This window comes from Mytilinidion resinicola (genome assembly GCF_010093595.1).
Source record: "Mytilinidion resinicola strain CBS 304.34 unplaced genomic scaffold BDZ99scaffold_31, whole genome shotgun sequence".
NCBI classification, from domain to species: Eukaryota; Fungi; Ascomycota; class Dothideomycetes; order Mytilinidiales; family Mytilinidiaceae; genus Mytilinidion; species Mytilinidion resinicola.
Window position 1 is genome coordinate 404,866 of NW_022985467.1, and position 25,016 is coordinate 429,881.

The window sequence follows — 25,016 nt, forward strand, 5'->3', positions numbered from 1 at the left end:
GTCGGACGAATGCACAGAGATGGTGCTAGAAACTCGGAGGGCACGCCGGCAGTGGACGAGGACAGGAGACGAAGCAGACTGGATAACGTACAGGACCTGCTGCAACAGGAAAAAGAACGCCATACGGCGTGAAGGCAGAAGGGCTTGGCGTCAGATAGTGGAGGAAACAACGGAGAAGCCCTCCTTAATGTGGAGGATGGCGAGGTGGGCAAAAACAGCAAACACAGAAATCAGGGCACCACCACACCTCCCGCCGCTAAGTCGACCAGGCGAAGTAGTACGACATGAAGACAACGCAACCAAGGCAGCTATCCTAGCCGAATCATTCTGGCCCCCTCCTGCGGACGTAGACCTCTCGGACATTGAGGGGTGTGCATACGGAACCCCCTACTCGGCGAAGGAAGAAGTCAAAGAGAAGGACATCATTGCGGCTCTGCGGGGCCTGGCACCGGACAAGGCCCCGGGGCCAAAGAAGATTACTAACAGGTTCCTAAAGCAGTGCGGACAGCAGCTCGCACCCACGCTGGCGCGACTGTTCAGCAGCTGCATCAGGATGGGCCATCACCCGAAGGCGTTCAAGGAATCGATTACCGTCGTCCTCAGAAAGCCCCAGAAGCCATCCTACTCCGTGGCCAAAGCATACAGACCAATCGCGCTGCTCGACACCATTGGAAAGCTCTTGGAGCGCATCGTGGCTAAAAGGCTATCGGAGGTGGCCGAGAGGGAAGGCATGCTACCAGACAGCCAGATGGGAGCCCGACCGGGCCGATCCACGCAGACAGCTCTAGAACTCCTTACAGAACAGGTTAGGACAATCTGGAAGAACGACTCTAAGAGAGTGGCCTCAATGCTCAGCTTGGACATCTCAGGGGCCTTCGACAGGGTCTCGCACGAGAGGCTGCTGCATAACATGCGGCTAAAAGGGGTACCGGAGTGGATTGCCACGTTCACGAAGTCGTTCCTCAGGGACAGGACCACGAAGCTGTCGTTCGGGGGCTTCCTCTCTGAATTCAGGGGCGTCAAATCGGGTATACCACAGGGCTCCGCCCTGTCACCAATCCTATTCCTCTTCTTTGCCAGCACGCTCCTCCCGCTGCTGAGCCAGGGTAACAATACCACGTCGGCGTTCGGGTTCGTTGACGACACGAACATACTCACGTACAGCCAGAGCACGGAAGAAAACTGCAAGGCCCTTGAGCAGGCGCACAAGGTATGCATGGAATGGGCAGGGAAGCACGGGGTGATTTTCGCCCCGGAAAAGTACCACCTAATCCACTTTACTCGGTGCAGGAAGTTCAACCTACAAGCAACGGTTAACATCGAAAAGTTCACGGAGGGGCCTGTAAAAGAGCTGCGGGTCCTCGGTGTGCAGGTAGACTCCAGACTCAAATGGGCACCACATATTAAAACTACAAAAGCCAAAGCAGTCAATCAAATGGCGGCTCTTACGAGGCTCACGGCCTCCACATGGGGAGCCTCCTTTCAGAAGGCCAAAACGATATACTCAGCGGTAGTGCGGCCGGCCCTAACGTACGGCTGTAACGCATGGTACCCGGGGCCAGAGGGGCCCCATATGGAGAAGCTGTCAAAGAAGCAACACCAGGACCTAGCTACGTCGCAGAACACGTGCTTGCGATACATAGCCGGAGGGTACAGATCAACCAACATTCCGGTCCTAGAGCACGAAACCAGCACGCCGCCGATAAAGTTGAAGCTGGAAGAGCTCACGGTGGCCTATGCGAACAGGACGAGGGCGGGGCCAGTGAGGAAGCTCATCAACAGCGAATGCAGCAAGATCAGGAGCCACATCCTCGACACCAAAAGGCGCACGTCGGCGAAGGCAAAAGCCGGCCCCACGAGACGCGACATTCTACACCGCCATGCTATGAAACACGCAGGCCCTGAACAAGTTGACCCGGAGCGGTTGGCAAAGGCGATAGAAAAAGAGCGCCAAGCCCTGATCCAGAAGGCATACGAAGAGAAGTGGGAAAAGCAGTGGGAGGCCTACAGGAGGTCGAGGCCGGCCCTAACGCCGGCCCTGGATACCCCGTGGAACAAGAAGCTATACAAGAGACACCACGGGCTGAGCAAGGTAGAGAGCACGATCGCAACCCTCCTCAGGACGGAGCATATAGGCCTTAATGCCTACCTTAAACGAATGCGGGTGCCGGGCCACCATACGGCGGCCTGCCCGTGCGGCCACCAGGAGCAGACAGGAAGACACGTGGTAACCCAATGCCCCCTATACAAGGAAGGGAGGGGACGGATGTATATTCGGGCGGGCACAGCCGCGTACGGCGAGCTACTCTCTACCACAAAAGGACTCCAATCAGTAGCAGGCTGGTTTCTAGCCACAGATCTCCTCCCATACCTCTCATCGGCAAGAGAGATAGCAAGAGCTTAACACGGCCGACATAGCCAACCCGCTCGATGCAACCAGCAACCAGGCTATTACGTGCGACCCCCACGTGACAAATAGAGCCCAAACGAACTACATTTAACTATAGCAGCTAGATTGGCCACTATAGTTGAATATAGCGACACCCTCTCCACTAAAGCGTTATTCCCTACCAAAGCAACCCTCTCCAGCGGAACCCACACACTATAACCCATCGGGGCCTAGCCATCTCCTCTCCCACCCACCTCCTAACATACTAACCTTCTAGAACAGCCTTGATGGGCGACACGTCGCCGCCTGTGCAATAACCTCTTGGACGACAAACCGCGCCCGCGGCGCCCCGGACCCGACCCCGAGCAACCCGGATCGACTCCGCTAAAGGACCACGAAGTGAGCAATCAGATGGCAGTGTCTGTAGCGTCCAGGCGACGTCTACTCTGAGCAGCGGACCCACACCCAGTAGAGGCGCTTTGCGCCGCCTACGTCAAAGGAGACGCGGGGTTTTCACCTGGCTTCGCGAGCTATCGCGAAGCACAGTTTTCCCTTGTACAATAGCCTAAATAGATGCCGCTGCATGGACCCGTAAGGGAGCTATAACAGCGTAAAGAATATATTATTATTATTATTATTAACTCTCACGGTTGCTTTTGCCCACAGGGCGTCTTGACGACGGTGACCGAGATACTAAGTCTATGTCAATGTCTCCAAAAAGAATCGGCGTTTTCGAAAAAAACTGTACGAGAATCCACGCTGATGTTGGCCAGACCAGCATCTCGTCGACGACGTGTATGGTTGTTTTCTGGAAAAAATTGTCTAAGGGCTCTTTCTTTGGCTTCTCGTCCAATTAAAAGAACCAAAGATGGATACTGATGGTAGGAATCTCCTAAAAACTTGACAAGCGCATCTAATTGGGATCCCTGTATTAGCGACCATTCTGTTTTGTCTTGACAAATGTGAAGTAGGTCCACCTTCCGATATGAGACCATTACTGAATGTATAGATGTTGGAGAGAGATAGAAAACATAATATCCTTGGGTTTAAGTAGCTCAGCAGAATGTTGAGGCCCGTCGTTACATCACCGGGTGCTCTTTACTACGGTTCACCTATACTTACATTAAACATAGGTGTGCACCACGACTTGTTTCGCATCCGAGATGGCTACAGCTGAGTCTTCCTTCCGCGGAACGGCGCGGATAAACCTAGAGAGTCTAGAGTTCAACTCCCTGCGGCGTGTGCTAGATGTCAGCAATGTTAAAAGATTAGTGGGAGTCTTTCAAGAGCTTGGCTGCGACAGCCTCGATCCCCAGAATCGTATTCCTGGACTACTTAGTCAACAAGACCTAGACGAAGCATTGGTTTCGTCAGGTGAATCGGCCACAGCACTCTTTCAGAAACCATTTCCCATGCTCAAACTTCCACCCAATAAGAGGGTGAGCTGTATGCTTGGTCAGCACCGTATCGCTGCCGCAATGGAAGTGTTGGGAAAGCCAAAACATCGATGGTGGACTATCGATATTTACATATACCGTAAAACAGGCCCCTTTTCTCTCTCTGCTCTGCTACTGGGCTCTCAACACTCGCATAGGAATCACCAAAGAGCTTGAAGATAGCTTTCGAGCGGAGTATATCAACTCACACGACCGTTGTAACGGTGAAAAGTACTTGCAGATTCGCCACTACTAGCGTGCTAGGAATAAAAGCGAGGCGAGTCGTTGGCATGAGCGTCTAACACTCCGCTAAAAGAAAACTTTGAAACGAATTCAAAAGAACGATTGGCTTTCCGAGAGGCTCGATAACCTTTCCCCTTATCGAGGATTGTGGCAAACCTTTCCGATTGGGTCTTTACTTGAAATTTTAAGTTGGAGATGTAAAGAGGTATGCGTTTCCCTTTAAAATTACATTTTTATCTAATCAATAGCAGGAGATCTCTAACTACCTGGATGAAATTGCCTATATATGGTACACTATAACTTTAGGCGATAAGAACTTGCAGGATGCCGTCAATGAACTCACAGTGCAGAAGCTGCAGTGTCTAGCGCCGAATGGTTGCCTTGAGGATCGAGAGCTTGTATTGACATTAATGCGTTCTAACCTAATCTTTCCTAGCGTGAACGATTCTGCAGTCCGATCTCGAATTCTTTCTGCGATAACATCCTTGGACGGCATGATCCTCACCTTCCAACCCCTTTTTAAGAATATTAGATGTATGCTTCCCATTTATAACAGGCTTCGGAACATCTTCCCTAAAGTAAAAGACTTACTTCGATCCACTATCTTTGAGTGCTATAGGGGCATATATAAAGGCGAGGAAAACTACCTAGTTAAGTACGGAAACGGGGATCAGCGTTATATACCTGGCGATGAACATAATCGTATGAAGTATGGCTACTTGCAGCTATGCCTTGTTTTACTTCGTACGAATCCACCTATAAAGAAAGGGGAGACTTTGGATCGTGGAGGAAATACTCTATACTGGGCCAGGTTAGCAAAGCTAGCTATAAGCTTAGGCTTCGACTCATTAGAAATTCAACGACTTAGCAATGGGGATGCTGAACTCATAGACATTCGCGAAAGAATTCGAGCTCGTAGGCCAGCGACCCTTTTTGCGGTTGATGAGGAAGTGCTTGAGCAAGAGGCACTGACACAAAGAGAGAGACTCAACGTGTTCCGCCCGAAGGAGCATTTCACGCAATCAACTATGCCAAAATTAGGAACAGACGATAGAGGTATCGCTCCGGCTAAGCGCATCGGTCAGCTGTACCAACTATTAGAGGAGACGGAAAGGAAATTTCTCTACCTACCAAACTTCTATGCCGGAAGCCACAAACTATTACAGGGCCTGACCCCTTTTGCTATTAAGAGAATGGTTTTCTTAATCACATTTCGCGTAGAGTCAATTCCTAATCCTGGATACTGGGAGAATGTTGATCTTGAGCTCGATTCACCATCTCAATACTCCCCCCATTCGGTGCTTATGGCAGAAACTTCTCTCAGAGTCAGTCTAAAAACACCGCACAGTGTGTCTGGCGGCCATGAAGCATCCCAGAGACCGAACACACAGTATTATAACCACAAAACGTTATATGAGATCAATAACGAATGCGGCAGGGACCAACTTATTTTCTTCAATTATTCAACCAAGACGTATAGCATTGTAAGCAACACAAGAGAATCTATAGAAAGATTTCGGAACGAGCTACAGGCGCATTATGGCTCAATTACTTTTGGTCGTTTGAAGGATGGCCAATGCAAAGCAATAAGGCTCGAGTCTCTACAAACTCCGAGGATTCATAAAGCCTCAGACCTTCCGCAGATTGTGTTCTATTGCGCAGATTCGTCGCCAGAAAGTCGTAAGATGTGTTGTGGTGGATGACTTAGCATAAGAGTTTTAAAGACGAGGGGCATCGCAGAGTAGAAAGAGGGCTTTGCGGTTTGAAAGGCCTAGCTCGCCGTCGCCCACCTCACTAGTGCAAAAGCTTATGTGCCAAGCGAAAGATATAAGCGGAATGTTGCTGCCTAGCTGCGCCTGAGCTTATTGCGACACGGGAAACCGATATATATAAGGCCAGAACCACGGTTACCAGCCATCTTATATACGTCCATACTCTGTCCATGGCGAACTTCACGCAACGCGAGCCTCTAAGCGCAAGAAACATGAAAAAAGATGATTTGGACTCGTAATCTTGTTGATTGGAGGTACCGACAGGGGTGGCGACGTTGCATGAGTTTGTATTCCACAGCAGCCATAGGGCTAAGGACGACTTCTTAGTATAATAGCATAGTTCTTAGGTTCGGATATTGCCTTTTTAATCCGTACTAGGAATAATATAGTCTTCGTGGTGGAGCTATAGTACGTAGATCGTATTACGCTCTAAGAAAACGCTCTCCACTAATCGAGAGGCGAGGCGACAGCATAAATGTAATTTTGAGATAGGAGAAGTTAGAGGGGCTTAGGAGTAACTGATACAAAAGATCTTTATAGACCGATATAGATATAGATTTATTTGCGAAGTCAAAATAGGTGTAAAGATAAGGTACCTATGGTTTGTCCGGTCACGGGGTGCGTCCGGGGACGTAGGGAGGGATGTTATAGATTTGGCTGTGATATATAGCTGGGTTTAAAAGCAACACATGCAACTGCGAAAGCCTTTCCATGTCCACTTGGTCACCTTCCCGTCGACATCGGTCACCCTAATAGTTGGGATATTTACTTTGCTGGACTTTGACATGTTGTTTGTGGTTCTTCAAACGACGCCATCTCGATTAATATATGCAACTCGATAAATCGCAGGGGTGTGTATAAAGGCGACAGGAAGACGAAGTAGGGCTGCCCCGCACGCTGATTATTTAAGTGAAGTCAAGCTAGTAACGGCCCTTTAGAGTAATCTTACGCTAGGAGTTCCGCAGGTTATATAGGAAAGAGCATAAAGTTCAATTCAAGCAAAGCATAAAATACAGTAAATGTCTAATACCTCCCCACGTAAGCGCGCAACTCTTATACCGAGACACACTGCGGACTCCCGGATAAATCCGGAATGTATATTTCTTAAAATTTACTACTTCAAAGCTTACAGTTATCTTCTTCTATTCTAGAACTATCGGTTCAATGCTCCGGAATATGAAATTTAGGAGATAGTTATGGTGCAGTAGGGGTGTAAAGCTACTGCCGTTCTGGATGCTCTTAAAGGAATAATCGACAGTATAATTAAGAACATTGTAATTTTTTAGCTGCACACTAGTTTCGCGAGGAGAAATGTCTAAAGAATAATAATAGACTTACTACAATTTGATCGAATCGCGAGGGAAAGAGCGAGATACCTAAACAATACATTTCTTGCGGCACGGGGGGTGCTGCGCCACCAGGGGGGGACGTTACCACAGTTATGCTTCTCTCGGCTTTCATAAGGCAGGATTATAAGTTAGGAGTAGTTATGTACGTATAAATAAACCTATTATATAGTCGGGCAGGGCCTAGTAATTAAGGGTCTAAGAAAACAGCCCTTGCTTATAGTATAAGAAGCCCTTATCGATCTAATAAAGAAACGCAACTTCTAAAATATTAAGCAATACTGGAATAGATCCTCTGTCTGATAATCCGCCGGCAGATGAAAAAAGATTATTGCTATTGCATAAGCAAAAGGAAATTCTTGGGAAAATATCTCGACTTATAACGAAAGCGTGCAAGAACAAGAACCTTAATAGCTTAGATAGCGTTTATACGGAGCTAGAAATATTATGGCAAAGGGTACTAAAGCTGTCGTCGGAATTTAAAGAAGCTTACTAAGCTTATAAGGAAGCCTACTAAGCTTATAACGAAGCCTATAAAGCTTACTAGGTCGCAAATTAAGTATTCTAGATCTAGATCTATAAATCAGGCCTTAGCGTGCTTAAGTTAGTATAAGCAATTCTGTTAAAAGCTTTCTCTCTCTATTCTCTTCTATAACGTGATATAAACTATTAAGTATCCCCTCCCTCCCTTTTTAATACACCTTACTGCAATTTATGCTTAGTTAGTTATTATAAGATAAGTTAAAGCGTAACGTCCGTCCCTAGGTGGCGTAACACCTACTATACCGCAATATATAAGGGGTATATTAACTTTAAACAACCTAAGCTCTTTGCATACATCGATATATCCTATAATTCTAAATAAGTTATATGCTGTAGCCATTCTATAGCCCTTGGAACCTTTCCCACGGAAATATTACGTTCGCATCGTCGCCTTCGCGCCTGATTTGCGGATAGCCTTCTTTTATGGCGTAACCGAGTTCCATCGCCACAGCACTACTATTAAGCTCCTATTACTTCTAATGCTTATAAAAGGGCCTTATTCGAACTTTAAAATATTACTACTATATTAAGAAATCGGCATTAGCCTTATAGCTACTATCGCATGCAAATTTATATAAGGTCGCCACCCTAGTCGGTACTTCTAATTAAAGTACTTACTAGTTCTAGGTAGTATAAAGCGACTCCACCCGTTTTATATAATTATCACGATGTAATTTACTTATATTATCTAGTAAGCTAAGCTTATAGCTAAGTATAGCTAATTAGGGCCTTAGTACCCACCTTATATTAGGTATTATTAGCCTAAGCACGTAATTAGCTATAGTATAAAAAGGTGCTTCTCTACTATAACTTAAGCTATTTATAATAAACCCTATAAGTATAGCCGGAGCAGGTTAGCCGTTCTTTCTACTAGCGTTATAGATACGTTTATCTATATTTACTAACGTTTAAGTAGTAAAACTGCAACACGTGTTTCTATAGTTACCCCTTCTGCTTAGGTTGGATAACTCTATATATAATAGGGAATCTAAGTTAAAGGCCTAGCACTCGCTTACATACAATTTTACATATATTTCAATGCCCAGAATTATAAAGGTATATATATTCACTACTTTATAGGCCCCCTCTAGGCCTTAATTACAGCCCTGTACTAATTATTTATAGAGTATATAAGCGCTTAAATCTAGTTAAAATTAATCTTCTCCTATTTTTTTTAAAGGAGCCTTCTTAGCTTCTTTTATATAGAAGGCCTTTTTTTAGCTATAGCTTACTTTAGCTTCTTCTAGATATTTTTAATAGGGTTTAAATCCGGTAAATTAGCTGGAAACTATATCCTATTTAAGCTATACCACCTTTATTCCTTTTTTACTACCTTAGCTATATAAATCCTATTCCTATCTTCTATAAAAAAAAGATTTCCTTTACTAATAATATACCGCTTATACTTCTCTTAATACTCTAGAATATAAGGAAGAATCTTTTTTTAATAGACCTAGTTATTAATAGAGCCCTAGTTCTTCTTAAAAAATACTAAGAGCCCCTTTACTTTTAAAGAAATAGCACTCTAAACTATTTATTCTAAATAGCCTCGAAATCTAGAGGCTATACAGTGCGGATAAAAGCGTTCTCCTAGTTTTTTTATTACCTAAAAATCACCCTAATCTATATAAAAGAATACCTTATTAGTCTAGTATACTTAGTTCTATTTACTTTATATCTATTCTAGGTGCTTATAGGCCTATTTTAGTTAAGCGTTCTTATATACTTAGGTAAGCTAGGGCTTTTTCTAGGCCTTTCTCTAGAAGTAGCCCTTTTTATAAAAGGCTTCTATAAGTACCTTATTATTTACTATAGGAATTCTAAGCTTATTAGTAATCCGCCTTAAAGGCTTCCTCTACTAGAGCTTATTTAGTATTATATAGAGGATTAATCGATGTCGAGTTAGTATATCTAGATAGGGCTATTATTAAGGATAATAGCAAGGCTTTATTAGAGTAATAGGACTATAAATAATATAAGCAACTATAGATTTTAATATACTAAGCTATTAAGAAATCCTGCGCACTAAAAGGCTGGCTTTATAGAGCGCGTGGATATATAGGCGTTTATTACGATTAAAATAGCGTAGAGGGGTGGAAAATATTATTTTGCTAATATTTAAAAGTATAGCTGTATTAAGAATTATATATAAGTTAGTAAGGGCTCTTAAAGCTTCGGTGTATAGTAATACCCCCCTTATTATACACGGAGGTGTTTAACCTAAGCAGGGGGGGTAACTATATAAGTTAGCCGATTAGAAAATACTTAAAGATTTATAGTAGTAAATTAGGAAGCTATATATTTACCTTAATCCCTGGCCCTTCTATAAAATAGAAATAAAAAAGAAAATAAGAATAATAAGTTAACTCTTTATAAACGCTTTTACTAGGCTATATTAAGCAAAGTTTTATATATCTAGACTCTTCTAGTTCTAACACTAATGCCGATTTTCTTCCCTAATACTACTAAATATAATAGCCGATACTTTAATAGCAGCTATACTAACTTTTTAGAGTTATATATTATCTATACCCTATCTAAACTTAATGCTAGGCCTTAATATCTCGGCTTCCGAGACTCTATAATAGATAGTGCAGTACTTGGAAGTAATAGTGCTGTACTAACACTAATAGTACCAATATTAGTGTGAAGATACAAGCCAGTAGTGTCAAATAATATGTTGCTAAGCGCATTGCCAACGTCAACCGTCTGCAGGCACGCGCCGCTGCTCGCATCCCAGATCTTAACTGTGGAGTCGTATAACGCAGACGCCAGCCGCGTTGAGTCGTGAGAGAAGGCCACTGAGCTGACCCAACCGCTATGGCCCTCGAGCGTCTGCAGGCACTCGCCACTGCTCGCATCCCAGATCTTAACTGTCTTGTCGTGTGACGCAGACGCCAGCCGCGTTGAGTCGTGAGAGAAGGCCATTGAGTTGACCGAACCGCTATGGCCCTCGAGCGTCTGCAGGCACTCGCCACTGCTCGCATCCCAGATCTTGACTGTCTTGTCGTCTGACGCAGACGCCAGCCGCGTTGAGTCGTGAGAGAAGGCCACTGACCTGACCCAATCGCTATGGCCCTCGAGCGTCTGCAGGCACTCGCCACTGCTCGCATCCCAGATCTTGACTGTCTTGTCGTCTGACGCAGACGCCAGCCGCGTTGAGTCGTGAGAGAAGGCCACTGACCTGACCCAACCGCTATGGCCCTCGAGCGTCTGCAGGCACTCGCCACTGCTCGCATCCCAGATCTTGACTGTCTTGTCGTGTGACGCAGACGCCAGCCGCGTTGAGTCGTGAGAGAAGGCCACTGAGTTAACCAAACCGCTATAGCCCTCGAGCGTCTGTAGGCATGCGCTCCAGCCGTTGCCTATTACTAGCTTAATTATAAGCTAATCTGGCTCTTTATACTGGAAATGCCTTCTTATCCAACTCTTTATTAGACTAAATAATAGTGCAGATATATAGGCCTAGAGAGCGCTATACTTAATAGCTTTCTTATAATATATAATAAACTAATACGCGTTCTTAATAAGCTTAGTAAATATATTTATATCTCCTTTTCTCTACCTTATATTAGTATAAAGATTATCTAAACTATAGTAATTATTTATAACCTACTTAAATTAATAACTAGAGTTTCTCTACTAAAATAACACTCTTTAGTATACTTTTATATAGACTAAAAGCTTCTAGCTAGTAGAGAAACTTTTTCTATAAAAATATATTAACAACGCCTCTATTATATAATATATTATTATAGCTTGCTAAAGATATAAAATTTAAGTTGTAAAGATAATCGACCTAGTAGATATATAAGTAGCGTAATACTGCTAATAGGTCTAAATCTAGTTATATAACCTGCTTAGCAGAATATTCTAATAAACTAAGGTTGTATATATCTTATTAAAGCGTTTTAGTTATAACCTTAATTAATCTTAAGAAAATAGTATAGTAGACCTCCTCTATTCTAGATAGAAAGATTTAACTAATAGCTTTTATAAGTAGAAAGTCTTTTATAGACTAATATATAAAGTAGATAATACCTTTTTAAATACTAAGAAATAAACTATACTAGCTAATAATCTCTACTAATAACTCTAGATTATTAACTATATTCTTAAGTATTTTAATAAGCGCTGTTAGCTCTTTAAGTCTAATAGGTTAGTATATAATTACAACTAAGGCAAGTATCTACTTATAGAGGTTAGTATTATCTAAACTATATATTTACTCTATTATTCGCTTATAAAAAGGGTTAAGTCCAGGTAGAAACGCGTTTAGCCTTATAAAAGTATTCCGCCGGGGGATTTTTTAGAGCTTTTCGCAGACTAAAGCTACCTAGAGGAAGGTGTTATTTGTATTTAAGTATAGATAGTCTAATACTATATTTCGTATATTATTATTATATTTCTTTCGCTCTGCTAGCTAAGATACTTTATAATAGATAAATATATAAATAGCTATAGAAATAGAATCTGCATTAAGCTTAAGGTATAGCCTTACCTTATACCCTGCACTTTCTAGCCGTTCCTTAATATTAGGCCAGTTGCGGCTAGAAATAATTTACTTAACTTAAAATAGTATAGGAGATTTCTAGATAATAAAGTCTAGCAGTTTTAGTAAGTCTGCTATATATTTATTAAGCGTATTAATAATTAGGTAGGAATTATTTAAGTTTAGGTCTTGCAGGATATCTATAAATATTTCGGATAAGGCAACCTAGGTATTTATATCTTTAAAAAGCGCCTTATTTATATAGTTATACTTCTTCTATATATATAATATAAGCAATAGCTGCTAATTAGTAAGTAAGTATAGCAGACCTTATAGCACCGCTGTAGTATTATTAATTTATAAGTCTATAGCCTAATAGAAAAAGTAGAATAGGAGATTTATCTTAGCTATTAACTTTTTTAACTTGTTAATAATACCGCAGAGAAGTATTATCTTACCCTTACTAGAATTACCCTTAATCTATAGCAGGTAACTCTGTTAGTTATTACGCTATTATTAGAAGTTAGGATTTTTAAGAATCTAGTAGTAAAAGTCCTCTAGTAAACCACCCTTAATATCTTTAATACGCTTCTTATTATTATAGGGATTAGTTAAGCGTAAGTTTTAGAGGCATTTATTTAGCTTATTAATCTCCTTTTTAAGCCGTTTAAACGCACTTATAGATCCTTTTCCGTAGTAAAAAGGCATTTTAATATCGAAAATACTAAGCAGGGAATACGCTTTATCTTTTTTAACCTTTACCTTATAGCACTATATCTATAAAAATCGCTTTTTATCGCTAAAATATAATAAATATACTCCTTTAAGCGCTGCATTAGGAATTCCTATAATTTTGCAGATTTGCTGCCCTAGCAATCTTTTATTGCTAAGCTTTTTCTATTTTTAGAAGAAGAATTTAACCGAAATTAGCGTAAGAAGCTCTTGGAAAGTCCAGCCCTGGGTAAACTATCTGCTTTCCTAAAAAGCCCGCTCCTAAGTATATTAAAAGGAATTATTCTCTGCTTTTCGCTTAAGTATTAAGACATCGGAAAGAAAAATATAGCATTTCTCTGCACCCTAATACTAGTAAAACATGGAATTAATAGCGCTCTAAAGCTCTACTAGGTTAGACTTATTAATATAGTAGGTGTCTACCTAAAAGTATTATAAGCTATTATATTTAGCCTATTATCTATAAAACTAGATTTTATTATAGCTAACCTTATCTAGTCCGGTGCTATCTATTAAATTACAGAAGGTAACTTTCTAGCCCTTCTCCCAGGTATATAAAAGGATTGTATAGGGTAGGATCGGATTATTATCCTTAGTAAGGGTGATTTTGCCAGTGTTGCTAAGTGCTAAAAGACGTATTTCTTGCTTAAAGGAGGGAGATGTTAATAAGAAGAGAATATTAGAAGCTTAAGGCAGCAAGCTAGTAGAAGAGACGAGCAGGTCAACTCCCACATCCGTTGGGAATTGGAGTCCTGCCTAGGAAGGTTAGCGAGCATGCTAGAAGATAGAACGTTAAGCTAACCTAAGATATAAAATCTACGAGCGAGATATAAACAGTGCTGCGAGCGGATTCTGCTGTACCTTAGCATGTCCTTAGTTTTGGAAGTTAAGAAGGGAGTTGGCGCGACCTCAGGCTGGGTGGGGTGCGGCGGAGTTGACAGCGTGGCGCGGCAAGGCTGACAGGCAGCAGTCAGGCTTCAGCGGAAGGCGAATTCACAGGCGACAAGATCAACAAATGCCTCGATCACGCTTGTAGGGAGGACGGCTGAACCGCTCCGGCCATAACCTTTGTCAGCTCAAGCGGTGGTGGAGAGGTACCTTTCTGTACCGTGACAAATCACGTGCCTAGGCTAATGGTGCTGATCGGATATGTACATAAGATGGATTGCCAAGGCTTCCACTTACGGGTGGGTAAATTAGAATCCATGTTGCGACCACGTTTGGTGAAGCCGCATTCGCTAGCAATTGTAGATAGGTAGCAACAGGTGGCAACAAGGAACGGCTGCCAAAAATAGCCAGCACGTGACCATTCATGGATGTTTCTAGAAGACCGCCGCATTTTAATCATAGCGTAAAATACAGTATATCTAATACCTCCCTACGTAAGTGCGCTAAAACCCTCATGCCAAGACACACACCGGACCCCTTCGCACGGATAAATCCGGAATGTATGTTTCCAAGAGCCTATTGCCTCAAAGCTTAGAGGCATCTTCTTTCATCCTAGAACTATCGGTTCAATACTCCGAAATATGAAATTTGGGAGATAGCCATGGTGCAGCAGGGGTGTAAAGCTAATGCCGTTCCGGATGCTCTGAAAGGAATGATCGACAGTATAATCAAGAACGTCGTAATTTTTTAGCTGCACACTAGTTTCCTAGGGAGGAATGTCTGAAGAATAATAGTAGGCTAACGATAACTTGATTGGATCGCGAGGGAGAGAGCAAGATGCCGAAGCAATAAATTTGTTGCGGCACCGGGGGTGTTGCGCCACACAGGGTGGGACGTTACCACTTCTCACACATCTCGTCTTTAACTTACATATCGACTATAACGTCCCCCCCTGCGTACCGGAAAACCCACCGTGCCGGAAAATACGAAGGGTACTTCGACTTTAAGCGATTATAACTCTCCGCGCATATTATGCTTTGCTATATTTCTTTATAAGTCGTTGTCACGGTGACGATGTATCGGGCATTTGAACGCGAGATAGACAAGTATCAGATTCAAAGAAGGATAACTACGTGCTATTACCGTGGTTGGTTACAAGACGTCAAGATGCCGAATTGAATTCGGGACGGGAGCCAGGCTATATACAGGACGAGAGAAGGGGCTCGCACATAGCGCGTGGCCCTAACAGAATTGGGAATCAGGTGGCGGGCGCGTGGCGCACGCGTGCGCACGTATGCGGCAACAAGGTGTCAGGGGATTGATGCTTAGAGGGAGGCCATGATCAATACCGTGACAGTCGTGTACTATAGCTAATTTTAAACCTTTAGGATACCTTCTACTTCTAAATTATGTTCGCATCGTCGCCTTTGGGCTGTCACGGTATTGATCATGGCCTCCCTCTAAGCATCAATCCCCTGACACCTTGTTCCCGCATACGTGCGCACGCGTGCGCCACGCGCCCGCCACCTGATTCCCGATTCCGTTAGGGCCACGCGCTATGTGCGAGCCCCTTTTCTCGTCTTGTATATAGCCTGGCTCCCGTCCCGAATTCAATTCGGCATCTTAACGTCCTTGTAACCAACCACGGTAATAGCACGTAGTTATCCTTCTTTGAATCTGATACTTGTCTATCTCGCGTTCAAATGCCCGATACATCGTCACCGTGACAGCCTTCTGATATAGGTCCTTACTATTATTATATTAGAATACGTTGGCAGGTTTACGCAGGCAACAAGCCTGGCAACGGAAGGAGCGGAAGAGCAGCCGTTGGTTATTATAATTAATTCCAACGCAGTGCCTGTACAGCTATAGCTGTCCTAGTATTAGGTTATGTTTTCCAATCTCTAGTATATAGAGACGGATTAATTCTATATAGTTCAGGTGGCGGAGGGTCACGCGTATAGAGTGCGTGATCTTTCCTTCTTTTAGTTATTTTCCGTTAAATCCAGTTAGGCGTAAGATAATTAGTAGCGGGTTAAGATAAAGGTTCTATGCGCGCGCCAGAGATCTGTAAATATAACCTATACCGGTAGCTCCGCTGTTAATTAGGGCTTGGGCATCTAATTATGTAGAACCTTGCTGCAGGGAAAATAGAGCAAGGATTTGTCGTTTCCAGGAGTTAACTACAGGTTCTTCGAACAGATTCACAGAAATCCGGGGTTGGAATGGTCCCGGGGGGCAACTTAGGCCCGGGACCGAGCTTTTAACGGCTTCTTCGTGCGGGACTGGCGTCTTCCTCTAGAACAATTAGAGCTAGAGGACGAGTTCGTGGACACAGACAAACGGCGTGCGGGTGAGGACCGGGGCGGGCTTAAGGCTTATGCATACGTGCGTGGACTCGAGGGCCTATCTAGACCAGATAATCGGACTCGTGGCAACAGTACAGAGCAGTCGCGGGAGATATAGCTATGCTTGCCACACTTATAGTAGAGGCCCTTTCGGCGGCGTTCTTCTTATTCGGCAGATCTAGCCGGGGCGTAGTCTAATGCCTCGATTTCCATCGCGTTTAGGTCCTTCCGAGCGGAGGGTTAATAACAAGAGGGACGGTTAGCCGGTAGGTATCGGAGATCGTTATCGTATGCAGAAATCAGGTTGGCATATTTATTTATGTTGTCCGGAATATAAATACCGACCATAGCTCTACGTAGCTCGTCCGATAATAAGCGTCGGAGTTGGGTTATCAAACCGATTTCGTTGAGGCCCGTGTCGGCGGCAAGGCGTCGGAATTCAGCGAAGTGAGAAACAAAGCTACGTTTTCCTTGTTTCAGCGAGTCGAGTTTGCTCAGGGCAGTAAGTTCCTTGTTAGGATCGCCGTACATAGCCTGTAGAAACAATATGAATTGTTCTACTGTTTGTATGTCCCCGATCCATTAAAGGATCTATCAGCGTTAACGGGTCATGCTCTAGACGAGAGTGCGCGTATAGCAGGCGGGCTCGTTTAGTAGGGTATCGGTCCGCGTTTCCTTCTAGTTTGTATTGTAGTCTTCGGATAAAGCTAGGGAGTTCCTTTCGGCGGCCGTTAAACATTGGAGGGTCGATTAATCGGTCGGATTTCCAGGTGGGCGGGTCAGGATGTATCGGGGAGGCATTAGAAGAGGGAGGTGTGACCTCAATGGTTGGGGTCTGTATACGGTTCGTAGGGGCGACAGGCTTTAAGCCATCGTTCAATTCGTGAACGGTGTTCTCTGTAGATTGTTGGTTGGGCGTAGGCGGTGTAGGGGGAGAGGATTGGGACCGGATCGTTGATATTTCCTCTCGTAGCACTGCTATTTCTTCCGTAAAGATAGATTGTTGGCGCTGTAGGGCTCCTGTGAAGGCAGATTGTTGGTTCTGCAGGGCTCCTGCAAACGAGGATTGTGCTGCGGCAAGCTGTTCCTTCATGGAAGAAACCAGCTCCATAAGCATGGCAGTCGGGTCGTTCGGGGTCGTCATGGTGGTGAAGGGACACAATGTAATGTCACGCTAGCGCTACAAGCAGGAGTTTAAGGGCTCAAGAAGGAGCGTTGATTAAGTGCTAGGTACAATACTACGTGGAGAATCAAGACATTGTGTAAAGAACAGGAAATTAGGAGCGCCGGCGAAGAAGATATACCGGCGGGACGTGCGTATGGCGCGAGCTCACGAGCTCCGTGCGAGATCAGGTGACGAAGCCACGTAATAGGCGAATTGTAGTGGGTAAGGTGTTGCGGGTAGTTACCGTAACATATTCCGGTAGTTTAGTTAAGTAGGTAAAGTCTGGTCCTTTAGTTTAATAAAATAGGCGGGTGGTTTAGGCTTTTATAGATTATAGTAGTGGAAATTAAAAACTTTATAAAAGCAGCCTTTAATATTTTCTAATAGTTACTAGTAATAGTATATGTCACGGTCTCGGGCGGCAGGATTGCCCTAGCTAGCTCGGGCAGGTAGGTAGAAGTAATAACTGAATTCACTACGTGTTCTAATGCACGGCAGGCAGGCGGGTTGAATAACAAGACGTAGCTCAAGGAGCTACAAGGAGGCAGGGCGGCGGTCGGCAGGTATACTCCTGCCAAGGCTCGCATAGGCCCTTGCAACAAGGCCTCTCGCCGGGTCCTAACATCACGTGTTACGCTGTGCAGCAAGCTTCACCGTTCAAGCCGTGACAGTAGGCCACCGTACCCCAACCCCTCTCTGTAGAAGTTGTAACTGGCTAGGCATGTAGGCAGCTACTATGCCAGCAACTCCAAGTCTGTACGTAGGTGACCGTGAACCGTATGAGTTGTTGATCCTAGGTTGTAGCTGTTACAACCCGAGTCACACAGTGCATACAACGCATACAACAAAGTCATACCATCTACTGCACGCAGGAGAGGAACACACAAGAGCCTGCATATACGTCAATAAACAACTAGACATTAATAAGTGGACGGTTGTGCACCACTTACCAGATCTTAACACCCTCTCCCTTTGCGCAGGGGGAGAGAGGATCCACATTTATAACATCTATAACCCGAACCCCAACAGTATTATATAGGAACTACCCCTACTGCTGAACAATACCGAAGCGGAACATATCCTTGTCGGAGACATAAACCTACACCATCCGCTATGGGGAGGAGTTCGAGTTGTGCAAATCGAGGAGCAAGCAGAGGAGCTCCTCCGCATCACGCGCGAAGCAGGCATGGACCTAGCCACGGAGGAAGGGCTAGAGACATAGGCAAGAGGAACATCGTGGTCTACAATTGACCTTACGTTCACAACAGGGTGGCTAACAGAACAAACAATTTCCTCCACGGTACAAGAGGAATGGAACTGCAACTCTAATCACCGGCCTATATACACGGAGTTCGATGTCTCACCACCAAAGGCAGCCGAACCCCCGCAGCGTAGGCTGTGGAAGGATGTAGCATAGAAAGAAGTACGAGAGAACCTAGCAATACGGCTAGACGAGCTAGAAACTCGGAACGACCCGCAGGAGACGGAGGAAGATCTTAATATGTTTGCACACCGCCTACATAAGTGTATACAAGCCACAATAGACAAAACCATACCACTCGCAAAGCCGTCGAAACAAGCATCACCTGCGTGGTCAACAGAGTGCACCGAGGAAGTGCGGGAGACGAGGCGGGCCTATAGGACCTGGCGCTCGTTAAGAACAGTAGAGGACTGGATTTCGTACAGAGTACAGTGCAACAGAAAGAAGAGGGCTATACGCGAAGAGAGCACAAAAGCATGGCGCCGCACAGTAGACAAGATCACGTCGGATCCGAAAGGCGTATAGAAGCTAGCCAAATGGGGCAGAACTGTTGGAAAGGAACCACGGCCACCGCCTCAATTCCCCCCTCTTTCACGGCCTAACAACGCAACGCTCTACACAGACAACGAGACCAAGGCCCAAATACTTGCGGAACAGTTCTTCCTACCCCCTGTAGAGGCAGACCTCTCCGACATTAAAGGATACCAATACCCAGAGCCGTACAAGTCCTTACAAGACGTCACGGTGGAAGACGTCCTCTCCGCGCTGATGGGAATAGCCCCGGACAAGGCCCCGGGCATTATAAAGATAACTAACAGAATCCTTAAGAAATGCGAAACGCAGCTAGCACCAACGCTGGCCAGGTTCTTCACCAGGTGCGTGCATATAGGGCACTACCTACGGCCGTACAAAGAATTAATCACCGTAGTACTACGCAAGCCTTAGAAAGCGTCCTACAACACAGCGAAGTCGTACAGGCCAATTGCGCTGCTGGAAACAGTAGGCAAGCTGCTCGAACGTATTGTAGCACGAAAACTATCTAAGATAGCAGAGGAGAAAGGCATGCTCCCACCGAGCCAAATGGGCGCAAGGCCCGAACGATCTACGCAGACAGCACTGGAACTCCTCACGGAACAAATACAAACCGTATAGAAGGGCAACTCTCACCTTATTGCCTCCCTCCTTAGCCTGGACATCTCGGGGGCCTTTAATAGAGTATCTCACGTGAGAATAATATATAACCTACGGGTCTAACGTGTACCGGAATAGATGGTCCAATTCACAGAATTGTTCCTACAGGACCAAACTACAAGACTTTCTATTAGAAGATACATCGCTAAGACTATCCCGGTTAACACAGGCATACCACAAGGATCCTCACTCTCGCCGATCCTCTTCTTATTCTTTGCAAGCACGCTCCTGCCGGCACTACAAGAAGGCAATATAATAGCCTACGGGTTTATAGACAACACCAACATCCTTATATTTAGCAGAAGCACGGAAGAGAACTGCAGGGCAATCGAAAGTGTGCACGTACGGTGCATGGAGTAGGCGAAGAAGCACAGCGTAGTATTCGCCCCGGATAAGTATTACCTTATACACTTTACAAGGCGCCGTTTAAATGCGGTAAATATAAAGGCTACAGTAAATATCCGGGGCTTTACAGATGGCCTAATTATAGAGCTCCGCGTGCTTGGAGTTTAGGTAGACTCTAAACTTAAATAGGGCCCGCATATACGCATTACAAAGGAAAAGGCTATAGCACAGATGGGAGCCCTTACACGGCTAACGGCATCAACATGGGGCGCAAGCTTCCAAAAAGCACGGCATATATACTCAGCAGTTATCAGGCCGGTCCTTACGTATAGGTGCACCACCTGGTCTCCAACGCCAGGCATAAAGGAACAAATCAGCAAAGCGAAGATTAAACAACTTAAAACGGCCCAGAACTACTGCCTCCGTGCTATCGCAGGGGCGTACAAGACAACAGACATCAAGACGCTTGAACACGAGACCTCTTGCCCCCCCCTAAGGCTTAAGCTAGAGGAACTCGCGGTGGCGTACGCCGCACGCGCGCGGGCCAGGCTAGAGAGCATATTGAGACCACGTGCCGCACTATTAGAGACACTATTAGGAGATACTATAAGCCTAGGAAAACGCCTAAATACGAGCCGAGCCGGCGTGATGTACTGAAGAGGCTCGCGGTTAAGGCCACAGCACTAGCCCCGAGGTACAAAGGGCAGTCAGACAACTCGTACAAGCTTTTAAGACGAGGAGCAATACAGGAAGCGTACGAGGAAAGGTGGAGGGACGAATGGTAGGCCCACAGGAAGAAACGAAGGGGCCCCCCTACGCCGGCCCTCAACACGAAATGGAACAAGAATTAGGCAACCAAACACCATAAGCTTACAAAAGCAGAGAGCTTAATTATCACGCTCCTACGAACGGAACACATAGGGCTTAACGCATACCTGCACCGCATAAGGGTGCCCAATCACCCTTCGCCCGCGTGCCCCTGCGGGCATATACCACAGTCTCCAAAGCACGTAGTAATGCACTGCAAACGACACCGCAACGGCAGAGGCGATATGTTCTTTAAGGCCAGAACAAGAACGTATATGCAGCTGTACAAAGACCACAAGGGAAATAAGGCCGTTTCGCAATAGTTCCTGCACCAGACAGACCTCCTACCCTACCTCTCTATAGCTAGAAAGATGGCAACGGAAAAGCTGGCTATACAGCCAGCCGACTCGTATAGCCACGCCCCAAGAACAGAACCACACGCACACACGCACATTGCATAACCACAGGCACGCCCGCAACAGGGCAACCCCCCAATTTCCTATTGTCCTTTAATTCAATACCTCGGCTTTTAAGAAAAGGGCACGCGCGTACGGTAAGGGTACGCGCGCCCTAACGCGGACCCCGGACCTTACTAACCATCTGGACACCGTACAACCCTGGAACCTAGGGCCTACGGACACCGGATCGATCCTGGAGAATACATCAAGATGGCTTACTCCGTGGTGATGCTTACAGAGCTGCCACGCGTCCCCCACAGCCGCGCAGAAACAAAAGGAACGCAAGGCGTTATACACTGTAGAAAACAAGGTTTTCACCCGACCGCTATAGAGCGAACGGTTTCCCCTTGTAAATAAAACCTAGATAGCACTGCCGCATGGACCCTAACGGGAGCTAAATCGGCCTAATAGAACCTAATAATAATAATAACAGTTCCTTTAGTAAATTTATTTTTTAGCCGGTAGAAGGCTATTAGGGCCTCTACTATAATTTCTATTAGAATAGACTTTTTATTATATTACTTCTAGCCCCCTATAGCAGAGCTAGGTTGCTTTTTAGTTAACTTATTAAAAAGGGCGGTAATTTTGGAAAATCCCTAGATAAAACAGCAGTAGTAGTTTATAAACCTAATAAAAATGCAGATATTTCTAATATAGGTTAGTTCCGGCTATAACTTAACTGTAGAAATTTAATATATATTCTTAAAAGCGCCTATAAGTTACATATCGCTCTTAGGCGGCCTACTATCTAATGCAGTCCAAACTAGTAATTAATAGGAGATAGAAAAGAGGCTAGGAGAACCGACAACAGAATGCTTAACCGCTTTAATTCCTTTGGGAAAGAAAGGAGATATTTCTATTACCTTGTGGGTTGGTTGAAGAGAGGGACTTTAAATACTCGGCGTATTTATAATGCAGCGGACTTAGTTAGCTTTACCCAGCCATCTATTACTTTAACCTTAAACTTAGCCGGAATAAGAAAATCCTAACTTGGGGTAACGTCTCTAAGGTCTACTAACGGCTCGCCGCCTTTCTCTGCATTGGAGATTCTAATTAATGCGCCTTTAAATCTTATTTTTCGGTCTTCTTTTATAGCGTTGAATATGCGACCGCGTATATATTCTAGCCCCTCTTCTTAAGCTGCTACGTATTTAACCTTAATAAAAATTCCATATTAGCTTAAAATATGTTTAAAAGGTTCAGATAGTTGGATATATATTCCCGGACATAACCAATCTCTGGTAGTATTCTGTAGAAGTACCCCTATTAAGAGAAGACCTGTCTTATATTATTAGCATTCCTCTTTAGACCCTGAAGTAGAGCTTTACAAGATGCTTATTAGTGGACTGGCTTATAACGCAAACTCTGTGCCGATTTATGTAGACAACGCGTACCGGATAAAGGAGTTAGGTATCTTAGTGTATCCGGCTACTGGAACAGAGTACAGGCTGGAAAAGGTGTTATAAGTATACGGCGTATACTAAAAACAGCGCCCGGAAATGCGAGTTACAGTAACTCTTTTATACCAGTTAGCTAAACGTACTATAAGAGGGACGAGATGGCTCCTGTTGCATTCACTTTAGCTGCAAGGTATATTGGTCTACGATACCCTAGTAGCGCTAGTAGTAACAGCGTAATACTAAAGGAGGATCCTTTTATCTGTAGGGTTTTGGATAGTTTAATAAGATAGTAAAAGGATTAGGGTAACGGCGTCGAAGTCGGTGTAGAAATGGAGGCTCTGGCTAAGACACTAAATCGACTGGGGGAGGAATGCTACAATTCGCGCAAAGACCCGTCAGCCTATGTTAAGTTAAGGATGGGATGGGCTCTTTGATATTTACCTTGATAACTGCAGAACGCAACTTATAGGTAACTGCCAATAGAGCAGGAAGCGCAAGAAGAGGTGGATAGTATGCTCAAACGCAGAGCGACCTTGCTGAACTGCGTGGCGCACGATTAGCGAAGTAGAGTCGGCGGAAGGGCGTGAGGGACATAAATGTGTTTTCCCAGTCGATGGATTGTACGACTACTCTTAAGCGTTGGTGCCTAACCGGATGTCGAGATGGAAAGAATCACCAGCGGTTTATCCCTCGGGCGGGGCTGCGGCCGGTTTTGCCCAGCCTCAGAATTCGCGCCCCACTCAGTCCAATGCATGGCAAACATCACGTGCATAATGAGCTAACTTTGTTGGTGGATTAGGTAAAGCTTCCGCGATGATGCAAATTTCAGCTGTGCATTGACCCTAAGTCCGTGGGATTGGAATCAGTTAATACACGTAGTTGATTTCCATTGCCTGGCCTTTTACGGTGCTTCGCATAGAGTATTTAAGGGGGTTCTTGAAATCGACGGGGTATTTGAAATGGCTCGTGCGTAGGAACATCAAAAATGACGGAGAATGCCGCTTATAAGGGCAATCGCATACAAATTAGCATTCTATCGCATATTTGATGTTACTCACACCGTATCTCAATTAATTTTGTATATTGTTAAGTCCTAGCATAGTGTTAAGGTTGCAGGAGTGCTAAGAATACATAAGAATGCCTCCCTACGCTGTTTTTTGTACTGCACGTCTATTACGCTGCATTAAATAACACCCTTAATACTAGGGCAATAGTATAGATATATAACTTTTTTAATAAGAATCTATGCTCTAGGAGTAATATACAATATCTTTCAACTGCTAATTCTGATTTGGGGCTTAACTTCTGTTGGAATTTATGTACATCTTGGTGAGATTAGCGTTTTCTGTTGATGCGCTTGAGAATGGTATCCGGGTGTATCCCATAGGCGAATGCGCTAGCTAAGGGGCTCCCGTAATATTCAGATTGATGTCCACTGATGGCGTCCTGTATAATCTGTTCTTTGGCTTGTCCACAGTGCAATAGCAGCATAGTAAGTGGGTGTATTAGGAATAAGGGGCCACGGGGCGTAGGGGCGAGCTGATTTTTGGGTGTTCACAGCAGAATCGTTGATCCTGACCAATCAGAAATAGGCGGTGAGGCATACGCACGAGCCATTTCAAATACCCCGTCGATTTCAAGAACCCCCTCAAATACTCTATGTACATGCCCGGCCTCTCTAAGCGCGAGAAAGTTGATCTACGAGCGAGCTCGAAAGATGCCTAGTGCAGGACTCTCGTCACCCAGTTCAAGAAGCCCTTTTATGACTCCCCAAACAAACTGACAACCCTCAGGAGGCCCCTCAGCAGGAGGCCGCCGACACTGATGGCTGATGGCCATTTCAACACCCTGGTAGTCATCACGACAGTCTTCCCGCCATCGCGATGCCCCTCCAGCCAGCGCGATATCCATCGAATTTATCCTGGCACCCCTCCAACCATCGCATCTGGAGCACCGTGCTCGACCTCATCGCGCGGACGAGACCTACCCTCCATCCGGCTACCCCTCCTCAATCCGCCGCCTCCTTCGCCGCGTCGTTCCACAGACACTTTAGTCCTTCAACACAGGCAGTTTCGCGGACACATTTGACCTGAGGAAGGACGTCGACCTAATCCTAAAGGGCGAACTGGAGGGGAATCTCATCGTCGACCACCCACACTTCTTCGACACATTCTTCGGCGGAGTTCCACAGCTCAGTAAG

General features: G+C 44.9%; 3 protein-coding genes across 3 annotated transcripts; 2 read left to right on the forward strand and 1 right to left on the reverse strand.

The window, feature by feature from the left end:
• Positions 1 to 3,552: 3,552 nt before the first annotated feature.
• On the forward strand, positions 3,553 to 4,081 carry BDZ99DRAFT_482785 (uncharacterized protein; the record flags this gene model as incomplete). Its single annotated transcript, XM_033722522.1, has 2 exons — positions 3,553 to 3,828; positions 3,935 to 4,081. The coding sequence occupies 2 exons, from the start codon at positions 3,553 to 3,555 to the stop codon at positions 4,079 to 4,081; spliced, it is 423 nt and encodes a 140-aa protein (XP_033569624.1).
• A 714-nt stretch (positions 4,082 to 4,795) lies between these two features.
• On the forward strand, positions 4,796 to 5,771 carry BDZ99DRAFT_482786 (uncharacterized protein; the record flags this gene model as incomplete). Its single annotated transcript, XM_033722523.1, has 2 exons — positions 4,796 to 4,812; positions 4,880 to 5,771. 2 exons carry the CDS (start codon positions 4,796 to 4,798, stop codon positions 5,769 to 5,771), a joined length of 909 nt encoding a protein of 302 aa, XP_033569625.1.
• Positions 5,772 to 10,278: 4,507 nt separating this feature from the next.
• On the reverse strand, positions 10,279 to 12,929 carry BDZ99DRAFT_551049 (WD40 repeat-like protein; the record flags this gene model as incomplete). The annotated part of the gene is made up of 3 exons (XM_033727008.1): positions 10,279 to 10,308; positions 10,355 to 11,094; positions 12,899 to 12,929. 3 exons carry the CDS (start codon positions 12,927 to 12,929, stop codon positions 10,279 to 10,281), a joined length of 801 nt encoding a protein of 266 aa, XP_033569626.1.
• Between the last annotated feature and the right edge of the window lie 12,087 nt (positions 12,930 to 25,016).